This window comes from Scyliorhinus canicula, chromosome 10, assembly GCF_902713615.1.
Source record: "Scyliorhinus canicula chromosome 10, sScyCan1.1, whole genome shotgun sequence".
Taxonomy (NCBI): Eukaryota; Metazoa; Chordata; class Chondrichthyes; order Carcharhiniformes; family Scyliorhinidae; genus Scyliorhinus; species Scyliorhinus canicula.
This window is the reverse complement of record NC_052155.1, coordinates 144,321,250-144,337,670: the sequence shown is the minus strand read 5'-3', so window position 1 is coordinate 144,337,670 and position 16,421 is coordinate 144,321,250. Positions and strand designations below refer to the sequence as shown.

The window sequence follows — 16,421 nt, the reverse complement described above, 5'->3', positions numbered from 1 at the left end:
AATGGTAACGAAAACAATGTCAATCCCCTTGTGGTGAATTCATACTGTATTGTAATTCACACTGTATTGCATTACATAGTATTATGTCCTTCTGGGTTCTATATGTGAGCCGTTGCGCGGCTCTGCCAATAGGGGGAGATGAGGAGCTTGTACAGGGCTCCACCCTTGGCTCCGCAGAGTCGCTAGAGGACTTTCTGCGCGATTTAAAAGCCCTTGCTCGGGATCTGCAATTTTCAGGCTGTAACGGCCTCCCAGCATATGGAACTCGCTGTCCGTGATGTATACGTTGCAGGGCTCAGGTCTAACTATGTGCGCCAGCGATTACTTGAGAAACAGGCCCAGAACTTGGAGGACACGGTAGAGTTAGCTACGACTATGGAGGTCGCGTTCCGCAGCCTGAACTCATTCCCCGCGGACCAAGCGACCCCATCGTGGGCCCCCGACCAGCGACTGCCCCAGGCCTGCGCCGCGCGGCCACCCACCCACTATGGAGCGCCAGTGCGCCATTTTTGTGGACAGCCCCAACACCCGCGGCAGCACTGCCCGGCCCGCAACGCGACCTGCAACAGCTGCAGTCGCAAAGGACACTATGCCCGAGTATGCCTGGCAAAATCAAAACTTTCTAACTCCCCCGCAGTCCAGAGCACTCGCCTCCCAAATGCGGAGGCCCGCAGACCCCGTAATGCTGCAGCGTGTCTGCCGACTCCGACTCCACTCAACATATGCGACTCATGGGGGCCGCCATCTTGGCAATCCTCCTCCACACGGCCGGCCACATGCGAGTCATGGGGGCCGCCATCTTGGACGCAATCTTCCTCACGCCCGCCATGTGCGATCCACGCAGGTGGCCATCTTCTTCATCACCCGCCACGTGCGATCAACGGGGGCCGCCATCTTGGCCATCAACCAAACCTCACCTCGACGACTACGACCTCAGCGGACAGTCATCATGGGGCCACTCCAGCACTGCTGATCGAGCCGCCGACTACCCGCAACTCAGCGCGGTCACGTTGGACCAGTCGCATCCAAAGCACCTCCAGAGCTCGATGATGTCCATTAAAATCAACAGGTACAGGACATTGTGCCTCTTCGACTCCGGGAGCACCGAGAGCTTCATACATCCTGACCTGGTAAGACGCTGTACGCTCCCTATCTTCCCTGCATGGCAAACTATCTCCCTCGCCTCGGGCTCGCACTCGGTCCACATACAAGGGCGCACCGTAGCGACCCTAACGATTCAGGGCACCAGCTATTCTAATTTCCAGCTGTACATACTCCCCGACCTCTGCGCCCCACTCTTACTCAGGCTCGATTTCCAATGTAATCTCAAGAGCCTCACACTCAGCTTCGGCGGACCCCTACCTCCACTCACTATCTGCAGTCTAGCGACACTAAAAATCGACCCCCCTCCACTCTTCGCTAATCTCACTGCTAACTGTAAACCAGTAGCCACTCGCAGCAGGCGGTATAGCCTGCAGGACAGAGTATTTATTAGAGCCGAAGTCCAGCGGCTCCTACGTGAGGGAGTCATAGAGGCCAGTAACAGCCCCTGGAGAGCTCAGGAGGTGGTCGTCAAGACTGGGAAAAAGTTCCGGATGGTGGTTGATTATAGCCAAACCATTAACCGGTTCACGCACCTCGATGCGTACCCCCTCCCCAGAATTGAAGACATGGTCAATCAGATCGCCCAGTACCGCATATTCTCCACGGTGAATCTGAAGTCTGCTTACCACCAGCTCCCAATCCGCCCGGAGGACCGCCACTACACGGCGTTCGAGGCAGATGGCCGACTCTTCCATTTCCTCCGGGTCCCATTTGGCGTCACGAATGGGGCCTCGGTGTTCCAACGAACAATGGACCGAATGGTGGACCAGTACGGGCTGCGAGCCACGTTTCCGTACTTGGACAATGTCACCATTTGCGGCCATGATCAGCAGGACCACGACGCCAAACTCCACCGATTTCTCCAAACCGCCCAGAAACCTACAATACGGAGAAATGCGTTTTCCGCACTACAATTCTAGCCATCCTTGGCTATGTCATGGAAAACGGAGTCCTGGGCCCCGACCCGGACCGTCTTACAACTCCGTCTCCCTCATTGTCCCAGGGCCCTCAAGACGTGCCTGGGGTTCTTCTCTTATTACGCCCAGTGGGTCCCCCAGTATGCGGACAAAGCCCGCCCACTATTTAAGACCACACTCTTCCCACTGTCAGCTGAGGCCCGCCAGGCCTTCAACTGCATCAAGGAGGACATCGCCAAAGCTGCCATGCGGGCGGTGGATGAATCCGTCCCCTTTCAGGTGGAGAGCGACGCCTCAGAGGTCGCTCTCGCCGCCACTCTGAATCAGGCAGGGAGACCAGTCGCCTTCTTCTCCCGAACCCTCTCCGCTTCAGAACTTCGACACTCCTCAGTTGAAAAGGAAGCTCAAGCCATTGTGGAAGCCATACGGCACTGGAGGCACTACCTCGCAGGTAGGAGGTTTACCCTCATCACCGACCAAAGATCGGTTGCCTTTATGTTCGACAACTCGTAAAGGGGCAAAATTTAAAATGATAAAATCTTGAGGTGGAGGATCAAACTCTCCACCTATAATTACGATATCATATATCGACCGGGGAAGCTCAACGAGCCCCCGGATGCCCTGTCCCGCGGCAGATGCGCCAGCGCGCAAGACGACTGCCTGAAGGCTATCCACAATGACCTCTGCCACCCGTGGGTCACCCGGCTCGCCCACTACGTCAAAGCACGAAATCTGCCTTTCTCCACCGAGGAGTAAAGCCATCACCAGGGATTGCCTGATCTGCGCGGAGTGCAAACCGCACTTCTATAGACCAGACAAGGCCCACCTGGTAAAGGCATCCCGGTCCTTTGAACGCCTGAGCATCGATTTCAAAGGGCCACTCCCCTCGACCAATCGAAATGTGTACTTTCTTAACGTCATCAACAAATTCTCCCGCTTCCCCTTTGCCATCCCGTGCCCCGATATGACCTCCCACACAGTCATCAGAGCCCTGCACAGTGTCTTCAGCCTGTTCTGTTTCCCCAGCTACGTACACAGCGACAGGGGTTCGTCCTTCATGAGCGACGAGCTGCGTCAGTACCTGCTCGATAAGGGCATCGCCTCGAGCAGGACTACCAGCTACAACCCAGGGGGAACGGGCAGGTGGAGAGGGAGAACGAAACGGTCTGGAAGACCGTCCTACTGACCCTACGGTCCAGGAATCTCCCGACCTCCCACTGGCAGGAGGTCCTCCCCGACGCGCTCCATGCAATTAGGTCCCTCCTATGCACCGCCACCAACCAGACCCCTCACGAAAGGTTATTTGTTTTCCCTAGGGGCACTACCAAGTGGGCTTCGCTCCCATTCTGGTTGAGGACACCGGGCCCGGTTTTCCTCCGGAAGCACGTCCGGACACACAAAACAGACCTGATAGTAGAGAGAGTGCTACTGCTTCACTCAAACCCCCACTACGCCTTTATTGAATACCCCAACAACCGTCAGGACACTGTTTCCCTCCGGGACATGGCGCATGCAGGATCCACCACCACCACCGCCGAGGTACCCCTCACACTACACCCCACCCAACCCCCCACGCCCCTGCGCCTATAGGTTCCCTGTCCACGCTCGGTGCCCCTGCGCCGATAGGTTTCCTGTGCCCCCCGTCGCACCGGTCAGGAATGAAGCTCGGACCGAAACACCCCCGGAGTCCACCCTCATACCCACACCGATCGTCACCACCCAGCCACCCGAAGAGGCTGCAACCCCGGTGCTCCGCCGATCCCAAAAGATGACTCAGCCACCGGACCGGCTCAACTTGTGGACCCGTCACCCCCGCCGGACTTGATTTTTGTTACAGGGGGTGAATGTGGTGAATTCATACTGTATTGTAATTCACACTGTATTGCATTACATAATATTATGTCCTTGTGGGCTCTGTATGTGAGCCGTTGTGCGGCTCTGCCCATAGGGGGAGATGAGGAGCTTGTACAGGGCTCCACCCGTGGCTCCGCCCATGGTTCCGCCCATGTCCCCGCCCACTACCGGAAGTATAATGTGCTGCAGCCGTGAGCCTGCTCTCAGTTCTTCTGGTCGCAGGCAGGCTCAGTTGTAAGGCTATTAAAACCACAGTTTACTTCCAATCGTGTCTCTAGTGAATTGATGGTCACATCACCCCTTATTAACAACAACGATCCGATCCTCCCACCAAACCCCAAACAATGGCCCGCATGACAATATAAGCATCAAATAAAAATAAACCTCCAAAGAAAAAAAAAGAAAAAAGAAAAAGGAATCAGCGCCCATGGTCACCATTAACATACATAGTCCAACCTCCCCCTAATATTCAAAGCCATACAATCCCCAAATGTGTACTGTGAATGACACCCATGAATTGTGAACGCACACACACAGATTCCTCCACTCCACTTCCTCTTGTAAACTCCTCCCCTCAGCATCGGTTCCTTCCCCCAACTTTTCACCCCGGCTCGACTCATCGAAACCTGTTCTTCCAGGCTCTGATGGCCGCAGCCCCTCCCCCCACGTCATTCTGGTTCACTGGCCGGCTTAAACCGGCCAGCGTGGAGGCCCGCGCCCGGGTCTCCTTCCCCCTTGCCTGGTCCCAGGGAAACAAATAAATCCCCTTAAACACACAACCCCAGCACACACACCCAAGCCCCAAAGAACCATCATTGCAAATGAAAGTCCCAACTCTTCCCTTGTCCAAATATACAACGTCGACTCATTTAGTACATACACCAACACGCTGTGAAAAAATAAAGTTACATGAGGCTACATCAGTCCGTCTGCCTTCACAAACCCCTCCGCCACTTCCGTCATCCCAAAATAAAAGTCCTTGGATTTGTATGTCTCCTCAACTTAGATGGATACACTATGACGCACTGCACCTTGCTGTTGTACAGCGCCTTCTTCACCAGGTCGAAGACCGCCCGCCTCCTTGCCAAACAGGGTGGAAATGGTTGTCACGAGGGGACATAATTTTAAGGTGATTGGAGGAAGGTATAGGGGAGATGTACGGAGTCTGTGCGGAGTCTGCACGTCCTCCCCGTGTGTGCGTGGGTTTCCTCCGGGTGCTCCGGTTTCCTCCCACAGTCCAAAGATGTGCGGGGTTAGGTGGATTGGCCATGCTAAATTGCCCGTAGTGTCCTAAAAAAAAGTAAGGTTAAGGGAGGGGTTGTTGGGTTACGGGTATAGGGTGGATACGTGGGTTTGAGTAGGGTGATCGTTGCTCGGCACAACATTGAGGGCCGAAGGGCCTGTTCTGAGCTGTACTGTTCTATATTCTATGTCAGAGGTAGGTTCTTTACACAGAGTGGTGGTGTGTGGAATTTACTGCCAGCAGAGGTGGTGGAGTCTGAGTCATTAGGGACATTCAAGCGACACGGACAGCAGCAAATTGAAGGGGTGTAGATTAGGTGATTTTAGATTAGGATAAATGGTCGGCACATCACTGTGGGCTGAAAGCCTGTACTGTGCTGTACTGTTCTATGTTGAGTACTTTAGATAGGTCCGTTTTTGTCCAATGTGTGCAGGAGGGTTTCCTGACACAGTATGTAGATAGGCCAACAAGAGGCGAGGCCACATTGGATTTGGTACTGGGTAATGAACCAGGAGAGGTGCTAGATTTGGAGGTAGGTAAGCACTTTGGTGATAGTGACCACAATTTAGTTACGTTTACTTTAGAGATGGAAAGGGATAGGTATATATCGCAGGGCAAGAGTTATAGTTGGTGGAAAATCAATTATGATGCGATGAGGCAAGACTTAGGATGCATAGGATGGGGAAGGAAACTGCAGGGGATGGGCACAATTGAAATGTGGAGCTTGTTCAAGGAACAGCTATTACGTGTCCAGGTATGTACCTGTCAGATAGGGAGGAAGTGGTTGATCGAGGCAACCATGGTTTACTAAAGAAGTTGAATCATTTGTCAAGAGGAAGAAGGAGGCTTATGTAAAGATGAGACGTGAAGGTTCAGTTAGCTCGAGAGTTACAAGTTAGCTAGGAAGGACCTAAAGAGAGAGCTAAGAAGAGCCAGGAGGGGACATGAGAAGTCTTTGGCAGGTAGGATCAAGAATAACCCTAAAGCTTTCTATAGGTATGTAAGGAACAAAAGAATGACTAGGGTAATAGTAGGGCCAGTCAAGAACAGTAGTGGTAAGTTGTGCGTGGAGTCCAAGGAGATCGGAGGTGCTAAATGAATATTTTTTGTCAGTATTCATGCAGGAAAAAGACAATGTTGTCGAAGAGAATACTGAGATACAGGCTACTAGACGAGTTGGGCTTGAGGTTCATAAGGAGGAGGTGTTAGCAATTCTGGAAAGTGTGGAAATAGATAAGTCCGCTCTGGTGGATGGGATTTATCCTAGGATTATCTGGGAAGCTAGGGAAGAGATTGCTGAGCCTTTGGTCCCAGGTTCAATTCCGGCTTGGGTCACTGTCTGTGTGAAGTCTGCACATCCTCCCCGTGTGCGCATGGGTTTCCTCCGGGTGCTCCGGTTTCCTCCCACAGTCCGAAGATGTGCAGGTTGGGTGGATTGGCCATGATAAATTGCCCTTAGATTATCATAGAATTTTGGACACTATGATTAAACGAGGACAAAAGTTCACACAACATCGTGGGCCGAAGGGCTTGTTCTGTGCTGTATTTCTCTATGTTCTATGTTTTTAAGCCGATTTATATAAAACAGACCAGCCTGGCATTGCATTGACACAGATGGAGCATTTCTTCTCCTCCCTTAAACTCCCAACAATTTCTGCTGGCCATAGATCAGTCCTGAATTCTCCTATTTCTTGAGGGCACTTCAATCTGGCAAGGCTCAGGGATCAATGGTTTTTATGTGAATTTTCTAAGGAATTTAAGAACTTGCCAATGGATCCGCTGATTGGGCTGTATAACAACTCATTTGAAACAGGTTTGCTGCCGCAGTCGCTTCGTGGAGCGAATATTTCCTTAATTTTGAAGACAGGCAAGAATTCTAAAGAGTACATTCTCTAGTCCAATCTTGCTCCCGAATATAGATTTGAAATTGTTGTCTAAGGTGTTAGTGCAGCGCTGAGAAGGAATTCTCCCAGAGCAATCAGGCTGAACATAGAACTGTACAGCACAGAACAGGCCCTTCGGCCCTCGATGTTGTGCCGAGCATTGTCCGAAACCAAGATCAAGCTATCCCACTCCCTGTCATTCTGGTGTGCATAGAATCCTGTTCTATGTTTTCCCCTGACGGCTGAGGCCCACCTGGCCTTCAATCTCATCAAGGCAGATATTGTCAAAACCGCGATACACGCTGTGGATGAGTCCATTCCGTTCCAGATGGAGAGCGATGCGTCGGACTTTGCTCTGGCCGCTACCTTCAACCAGGAGGGCAGGCCCGTGGCTTCCTTCTCCCGTCCCCTCCATGCATAGAACATAGAACAGTACAGCACAGAACAGGCCCTTCGGCCCCCAATGTTGTGCCGAGCCATGATCACCCTACTCAAACCCACGTATCCACCCTATACCCGTAAACCAACAACACCCCCCCCCCCCCCCCCCCCCCCCGCCCCTCCCCCCCTTAACCTCACTTTTTATTAGGACACTACGGGCAATTTAGCATGGCCAATCCACCTAACCCGCACATCTTTGGACTGTGGGAGGAAACCGGAGCACCCGGAGGAAACCCACGCACACAGGGGGAGGACGTGCAGACTCCACACAGACAGTGACCCAGCCGGGAATCGAACCTGGGACCCTGGAGCTGTGAAGCATTTATGCTAACCACCATGCTACCCTGCTGCCTCTGAAATTCGACACTCCTCCGTCAAAAATGTCATTGTAGAAGCTGTGCAACATTGGAGGCATTACCTCGTCGGCAGGCGATTCACTCTCCTCACTGACCAATGGTCGGTTGCCTTCGTGTTTAACAATACACAGCGGGGCAAAATCAAGAACGACAACAGGAGGATCGAGCTCTCCACCTACAACTACGAGATCTTGTACCGACCGGGGAAGCGCAATGAGCCCCCAGATGCCCTTTCCCGCAGCACATGTGCCAGCGCACCAGTAGATTGACTTCGGGCCCTCCACAATGACTTCTGTCACCAGGGGGTCACCCGTTTTTTTCACTTTATCAAGGCTCGCAACCTGCCTTACTTTGTCGAGGAGGTCAGGACCATGACCAGGGACTGCCAGGTCTGCGCGGAGTGCAAACCGCACTTCTGTCGGCCAGACAGAGCGCCCCTGGTAAAGGCCTCTCGCCCCTCTGAATGCCTCAGCATCGACTTCAAAGGGCCCCCTCCCCTCCACCGACCGTAACATGTACTTCCTCAACATTGTTGACGAATACTCAAGAGTCCCCTTTTCCACCCATGCCCTGACATGACCTCTGCCACCGTCATCAAGGCCCTGCACAGTCTCTTCACTTTGTTCAGGTTCCCCACCTACATCCATAGCAATCTGGGTTCATGAGCGACGAGTTGCTTCAGTTCCCGCTTAGCAAGGGCATCGCGTCAAGCAGAACGACCAGCTACAGACCCCGGCGCAATGGACAGGTGGAGAGGGAGAATGCAACAGTCTGGAAGGCCGTCCTCCTAGCACTACGGTCCAGCAGTTTCCCAGTCCCCCGGTGGCAGAAAGCCCTCCCCGATGCACTCCACACCATCCAGGCGCTCCTGTGCACTGCCACCAATGAGACCACTCACGAATGTATGTTCTTTCTCAGGAAGTCCACCTCCGGGGTCTCACTCCCATCCTGGCTGACAGTCCCAGGACCCGTCCTCCTCCAGAAGCATGCAAGGAGTCATAAATCAGATCCCCTCATTGAAGGTCCTGCTCCTTCATGCCAATCCACAATATGCCTGCGTGGCACATCATGACGGGCGACAGGACACAGTCTCCCTCCGGGATTTGGCACCTGCAGGTTCCCCAGCGACCATCACCTCCACCCCCGAACCTACACTGTCTCCCCCCACCACTACCCAGCTACTTTACGATTTGGCACCCGCAGGCCCACCGGTGACCATCACCACCACCCTCGCCCATACACCATTCCCCCCTCCACCGTCTCAAATACTGGGTGAAGAAGAGGACAACACGCTCCCGGACACGCAGGTCTCGACACTGGTGCCCACACCACAGCCAGGACTGAGACGATCACAGCGGAAGGTCAAAGCTCCCGACAGACTTGGGGCGAAATTCTCCGCCCACCACGACGGGTGGGAGAATAGCGGGAGGGCCTTCCCGACATTTTTGCCGCCCTCCCGCTATTCCCCCACCCCCCCGCCAAAGTCCCGACCCGAATCGCTGCCGCCGTTTTTTTACGGCCGGCAGCGATTCTCAGCTGTTAGATGGGCCGAAGTCCCAGCCCTTTCCGCCGTTTTCACGAACGGCAAACACACCTGGTCTTGCCGTTCGTAAAAACGGCGTCACTAACTTGCTTTTTATAACCATGGCACCGATTGGCACGGCAGTACCACGGCCGTGCCAAGGGTGCCATGGGCCCGCGATCGGCGCCCACCGAGGCAGCGGGCCCGATGCCCGTGCACTACTTGTCCTTCCGCCGCCCCGCAGTATCCATTCGCGGGGCGGCTGAGGGGCAACCCGGCCCGCGCATGCGCGGGTTTCGCGCAAAAACGCGATGACGTCACCCGCGCATGCGCGGGTTGGAGTCTTCCAAACTGCGCATGCGCGGCTGACGTCATATGACGCGTCAGCCGGCGCTAACTCCGGTAAGCGGGCTTAACGATTTTCGTTAAGCCCGTCTTGCCGGAGCCTACGGCGTCGGGCTGCTAGCCCCGACCGGGGACCAGAATCGGGCTGCTAGCCCCGCCCGGGTTTTACGGCAGCTTTACGATTTCTCCCGTTTTGGGAGAATCTCGCCCATGATCTTTAAGTCCACTTCACCCCTCTGCACATTTTTTTTTAACAGGGGGTGAATGTGGTAAACCACTGTAGTATATTATATGTGTATTGTGGTAAATTACTAATGTATTACATGTAATGTCTCATGGCTCCGCCTCCTCTCAGGCTCCGTATATAGGTGGCTGGTCTCTGCCTCTGCCCCAGTTCGGAATCAGATGCCAGGAGGCTTTCTGTTTAGCTTATTAAAGTCTCAGTTACGTTCACTACTCGTCTTGTGTTCATTAATGGCACATCACATATCTAGGTCCAACTTCCCGCACTATCCCCGTAACCCCACCTAACGTTCTGACACTCAGGAGTAGTTGATCACAGCCAATCCAGCTAACCTGCATATCTTGGACTGTGGGAGGAAACCAAAGCACCCAGAGGAAACGCTTGCAGACATGGGAAGAACGTGCATACTCCACACATTCGCCTGAAGTCAAAATCAAACCCAGGTCCCAGGTGCTGTGAGGCAGCAGTGCTAACCATTATGCCGCCCCAACTGTATTGTACCAGTTTTGAGATTTTGTTGCATTATTTGTAAAAATGTAAAAACTCTAATAAAAAATACATTTAAAATATGTCATTTCTTCTGCTCTCTATTTTTAAAATAAATGTCATGAATTAAGTTTGATACCTATCACTGAGAACTTAATACATCACCCCCTGCTTACCTTTTGCATGCAGTGCCTTCCAACTTTCACGATTTTGTTGCAATTTTTCACTCCAGATGGTTTTAAAGTTCTTCATATCTACAGTGAGCAGGGAAGAATTTATGGGGGAACCTCCGTCTGACATTAGAGACTTCACGCTTGTCCGTTTCACGTCAGTGGGTGAAATATTGTGCAGGCTAGACACAAGGAAAATCATCAGATTAATGTTAGATCCTGGCAAACAGAATGGCCCTGATATTAATGGTGGTGAGTGCGGTTTAGGCAGAAAATAACCAGAGATCCTGTCAAACTTAATGTACAGGCAGGCTGGCCAGTGGGATGTAACAACAGTGACAGGAGGCCTTTGAAGGCAGACCTTGGTAGCCCAGCGGTTGGAGGGTGGGGCTAAAGCCCTATAGTAAGTTCTTGAGGGAAAGGCCAGCAATAGAGGCGTGAGGGAAAGACATTGCTATTAGGGCTGAAGGGAGAAGACCCCAGTCCTGAACTTAGATGGGGAACGGGGTAGGAGATGGCGAGAGTCCTGCAATCGTCCAGGGAAGGAGGCCTGTAATGAGAAGCAGGAACAACAAAGGATTTCTTTAAGAGCTGGATGGAGGACTCCTGCTTCTGTGTTATAAAGATTTATGAAGCCTGCAGATCGTACTCTAAATTCATTGCTGAGTTGCTGAACCCCTCGGAGAAATAGGAATATTTAAATCAATTTCTCAAATGCACGTGAGGGGACTGATTTTAAATATATTAATGAGTGCCCTCTCTTCAGGGTGGGACACATGGGTTCCCTGCTATCCATTGCCTTTACAAAAAGGCGGTTAATACCTGACAGCGTTGGGATCCCCATACTTAATCCCATAATCCCGTGACCCTGCCCGCCTGTTGTAGGATGGCAGGTATTCATACCGAGGTCAGTGATTTAGACAGTCTATTAAACTTGTGCTATTGATTACAATGTGATTGTTATATCATTGTGATGAATAACAAACTCCACAAAGATGAGCTCTGTTACATTGAATATGAATGTAATTCCTATTTAGCTTTTAAAAAAGCATTTCCAATCAAGGGGCAATTTAGCGTGGCCAATCCACCTACCCTGCACATCTTTTAGGTTGCAGAGGTGAAGACATGGGGAAAATATGTAAACTTCACACAGACAGTGACCCAGGGCCTGGATCAAACCCACGTCCTTGAAATGAAATGAGAAATGAAAATCGCTTATTGTCACGAGTAGGCTTCAATGAAGTTACTGTGAAAAGCCCCTAGTCGCCACATTCCGGCGCCTGTCCAGGGAGGCTGGTACGGGAATCGAACCGTGCTGCTCGCCTGACTGGAAAGCCAGCGATTTAGCCTTGTGAGCTAAACCAGCCCCTTGGCGCCGTGAGGCAGCAGTGCTATACATTTGGCTTGACAGGTAGAAATGTTTTTGCTTTTTAATTTAAAAATAGTCTTAATTTAAAAATAATCTTTGGAGTTGTGTCATCATAACTAGTACAGGGCACTTTTTTAGAGGATAGTCCAATGTAAGTTTGTAATTTCTCAAATCTAAAATCGACCGATCTGATGTTTACCAAGTCACTGGATACTCAGTCCTCATTAATAAAAGCAAATGACCGTGGATGCTGGAATCTGAAAGCAAAGAGAAAATGCTGGAAAATCTCAGCCGGTCAGGCAGCATCTGTAGGGAGAGAAAAGAGCTAATGTTTTGAGTCCGGATGACCCTTTGTCAAAGATATAAGAAAGAGAAAGTTGGATATATTTCTACTGTGGAGTGGCAATGAAAGATGAGTCATAGCCACAGAAACCCAGGGAAAGGGGTTGCTAATAGCCGCAGAAACCACGGGAAGAGTGCTCATGGCAGTCCCCAGAGGGAACAAATGATGTGAAAGGATTTGTTCTCTCTGGGAACTGCCATCAGCACTCTTTCCCCATGGTTTCTGTGCACCCCATTTCCCCGGGTATCTGTGGATATGACTCATCTTTCATTCTCACTCCACAGTATAAATATCTCCCACTTTGAGATATAGCTTTGACAAAGGGTCACCAATCTCAAAACGCTAGCTCCTGTCTCTCCTGACAGACGCTGGCAGACCTGATGAGATTTTCCAGCATTTTCTCTTTGGACTCGGTCCTCACTCATGCTCAGCCAAGAAGCTCTGTGCATCAAACTGGTACTCTGAGCCAGTTGGGTATTGCAAGAAATTTGCTGGATCTTAGTAAAGGGTCTCCCATTAATGATGGAGATGAGGAGTAATTCTTCTGTCTCAGGATTGTTTGTGTTTGGAATTTTCTTTCCCAGTGACCAGTGGAGGCTGGGTCATTGAACTATATTCAAGGCTGCGTTCAGCAGATTTTTGATTGACAAGAGGGTCAAGGGTTATGGGGCATGCAGCAAGATAGAGTTACGGACACACACAGATCAGCCATGATCTTATTGCATTTCAGAGCACGTTTTAGGACGGAATGACTTACACCTGTTCCTGTTTCTTATGTTTCTGTGTCAGAAGCCTTTGATTTTCAGTCATGTGTTGGTTTAGGCGTTAAAAGGGTCCACCATGTGTGCCAGCCCTGGACAAGTGACTAACCCATATGCCAAAGGCCATAGGGATTTATGACTCCTTAAATTCAATTTAGTTTGGAGTTGCAGAAAGGTCCAGGGTCAGTGTGGGTCCAAGGGAAACTTGGAGGAATGTCTCGGAGCCGCGTGAGTCTGAGGTGAATTTGGGGGAAGGTTCCTGGGCAGTGTGAGTCAGAAGGGAGGTTTCGAGGAATGCCCCAGGGCAATGATATTCTGAGGTGAGATTGGAGGAGGAGTCCCGGGAGATGCGAGTCTGAGGCGGTTTTGGGGAAAGGCTCCGGGACAGTGCGAGTCCGAGGCTGTTTGAAGGAAGGCCCTGGGGTAGTGTGAGCTTGAACTGAGGTTAGAGGAAGGCCCTGGGGCAGTCTGAGCCTGAGTGCAGGTTGGAGCAAGGCCCTGGGGCAGTGTGAGTCTGAGCTGAGGTTAGAGGAAGGCCCCGGGGCAGTGTGAGTCTGAGTGGAGATTGGAGCAAGGCCCTGGGGCAGTGAGAGTCTGAGTGGAGATTGGATGAAGGCCCTGGGGCAGCGTGAGTCTGAGCTGAGTTGGAGGAAGACCCTGGGGCAGTGTGAGTCTGAGCTGAGTTGGAGGAAAGCCCTGGGGCAGTGTGAGTCTGAGCTGAGGTTGGAGCAAGGCCCTGGGGCAGTGTGAGTCTGAGCTGAGGTTGGAGGTAGGCCCCGGGGCAGTGAGAGTCTGAGCTGAGGTTGGAGGAAGGCCCTGGGACAGTATGAGTCTGAGCTGAGGTTGGAGCAAGGCCCTGGGGCACTGTGAGTTTGAGCTGAGGTTGAAGCAAGGCCCTGGGGCAGCATGAGTCTGAGCTGAGGTTGGAGCAAGGCTCTGGGGCAGTGCGAGTGTGAGCTGAGGTTGGAGAAAGGCCCTGGGGCAGTGTGAGTCTGAGCTGAGGTTGGAGCAAGGCCCTGGAGCAGTGTGAGTCTGAGCTGAGTTGGAGGAAGACACTGGGGCAGTGTGAGTCTGAGCTGAGTTGGAGGGAGGCCCTGGGGCAGCGTGAATCTGAGCTGAGGTTGGAGAAAGGCCCCGGGGCAGTGTGAGTCTGAGCTGTGGTTGGAGCAAGGCCCTGGGGCAGTGTGAGTCTGGGCTGAGGTTGGAGGAAGGCCCTGGGGAAGTGTGAGTCTGAGCTGAGTTGGAGAAAGGCCCTGGGGCAGTGTGAGTCTGAGCTGAGGTTGGAGGAAGAGACTGGGGCAGCGCGAGTCTGAGCTGAGTTGGAGGAAGGCCCTGGGGCAGCATGAATTTGAGCTGAGGTTGGAGCAAGGTCCTGGGGCAGCATGAGTCTGAGCTGAGGTTGGAGAAAGGTCCTGGGGCAGTGTGAGTCTGAGTGGAGATTGAAGGCCCTGGGGCAGTGTGATTCTGAGCTGAGGTTGGAGCAAGGCCCTGGGGCAGTGTGAGTCTGAGCTGAGGTTGGAGCAAGGCCGTGGGGCAGTGTGATTCTGAGCTGAGTTGGAGGGAGGCCCTGGGGCAGCGTGAGTCTGAGCTGAGGTTGGAGCAAGGCCCTGGGGCACTGTGAGTCTGAGCTGAGGTTAGAGGAAGGCCCCGGGCAGTGTGAGTCTGAGTGGAGATTGGAGCAAGGCCCTGGGGCAATGAGAGTCTGAGTGGAGATTGGATGAAGGCCCTGGGGCAGCGTGAGTCTGAGCTGAGTTGGAGGAAGACCCTGGGGCAGTGTGAGTCTGAGCTGAGTTGGAGGAAGGCCCTGGGCCAGTGTGAGTCTGAGCTGAGGTTGGAGCAAGGCCCTGGGGCAGTGTGAGTCTGAGCTGAGGTTGGAGCAAGGCCCTGGGGCACTGTGAGTCTGAACTGAGGTTGAAGCAAGGCTCTGGGGCAGTGCGAGTGTGAGCTGAGGTTGGAGAAAGGCCCTGGGGCAGTGTGAGTCTGAGCTGAGGTTGGAGCAAGGCCCTGGAGCAGTGTGAGTCTGAGCTGAGTTGGAGGAAGACACTGGGGCAGTGAGAGTCTGAGCTAAGTTGGAGGGAGGCCCTGGGGCAGCGTGAATCTGAGCTGAGGTTGGAGAAAGGCCGTGGGGCAGTGTGAGTCTGAGCTGAGGTTGGGGCAAGGCCCTGGGGCAGTGTGAGTCTGGGCTGAGGTTGGAGGAAGGCACTGGGGAAGTGTGAGTCTGAGCTGAGTTGGAGAAAGGCCCTGGGGCAGTGTGAGTCTGAGCCGAGGTTGGAGGAAGAGACTGGGGCAGCGCGAGTCTGAGCTGAGTTGGAGGAAGGCCCTGGGGCAGCATGAATTTGAGCTGAGGTTGGAGCAAGGTCCTGGGGCAGCATGAGTCTGAGCTGAGGTTGGAGAAAGGTCCTGGGGCAGTGTGAGTCTGAGTGGAGATTGAAGGCCCTGGGGCAGTGTGATTCTGAGCTGAGGTTGGAGCAAGGCCCTGGGGCAGTGTGAGTCTGAGCTGAGGTTGGAGCAAGGCCCTGGGGCAGTGTGATTCTGAGCTGAGTTGGAGGGAGGCCCTGGGGCAGCGTGAGTCTGAGCTGAGGTTGGAAGAAGGCACTGGGACAGTGTGAGTTTGAGTTCAGGTTGGAGGAAGGACCTGGGGCAGCGTGAGTCTGAGCTGAGTTGGAGGGAGGCCCTGGGGTAGCGTGAGTCTGAGTCTGAGGTTGGAGGAAGGCCCTGGGGCAGCGTGAGTCTGAGCTGAGTTGGAGGGAGGCCCTGGGGCAGCGTGAGTCTGAGTCTGAGGTTGGAGGAAGGCCCTGGGGCAGCGTGAGTCTGAGGTTGGAGAAGGATTCCCGGGGGAGTGTGAGTCTGAGCTGAGGTTGGAGCAGGGCCCTGGGTCAGTGTGAGTCTGAGGTTGGAGGGAGGCCCTGGGGCAGTGTGAGTCTGAGCTGAGGTTAGAGCAAGGCCCTGGGGCAGTGCGAGTCTGAGTCTGAGGTTGGAGGGAGGCCCTGGGACAGTGTGAGTCTGAGCTGAGGTTGGAGCAAGGCCCTGGGGCAGTGCGAGTCTGAGTCTGAGGTTGGAGGGAGGCCCTGGGGCAGTGCGAGTCTGAGTCTGAGGTTGGAGGGAGGCCCTGGGGCAGCGTGAGTCTGAGCTGAGGTTGGAAGAAGGCCATCACCTCCACTGGTCAAATCCTACAGCTCAGGGCAGCAGTGGGTTAGCATTGTGGCCTCATGGCGTTGAGGTCCCAGGTTCGATCCCGGCTCTGGGTCACTGTCCGTGTGGAGTTTGCACATTCCCCCCGTGTTTGCAAGGGCTTATCCCCCACAACCCAAAGGTGTGTAGGCTATGTGGATTGGCCACGCTAAATTGCCCCTTAATTGGAAAAAATTAATTGGGCACTCTAA

The 16,421-nt window shown here is 53.2% G+C and overlaps 1 protein-coding gene across 4 annotated transcripts in view; it reads right to left on the bottom strand.

The window, feature by feature from the left end:
• LOC119972695 (calcium/calmodulin-dependent 3',5'-cyclic nucleotide phosphodiesterase 1A-like) overlaps positions 1 to 16,421 on the bottom strand; it is a 782,449-nt gene that overhangs the window by 179,252 nt on the left and 586,776 nt on the right. For all 4 annotated transcript variants that reach the window (XM_038809816.1, XM_038809818.1, XM_038809817.1 and 1 more), the window contains one exon: positions 10,572 to 10,747. In XM_038809816.1, the coding sequence (XP_038665744.1) occupies positions 10,572 to 10,747 (176 nt within the window). The remainder of the gene's footprint in view (positions 1 to 10,571; positions 10,748 to 16,421) is intronic.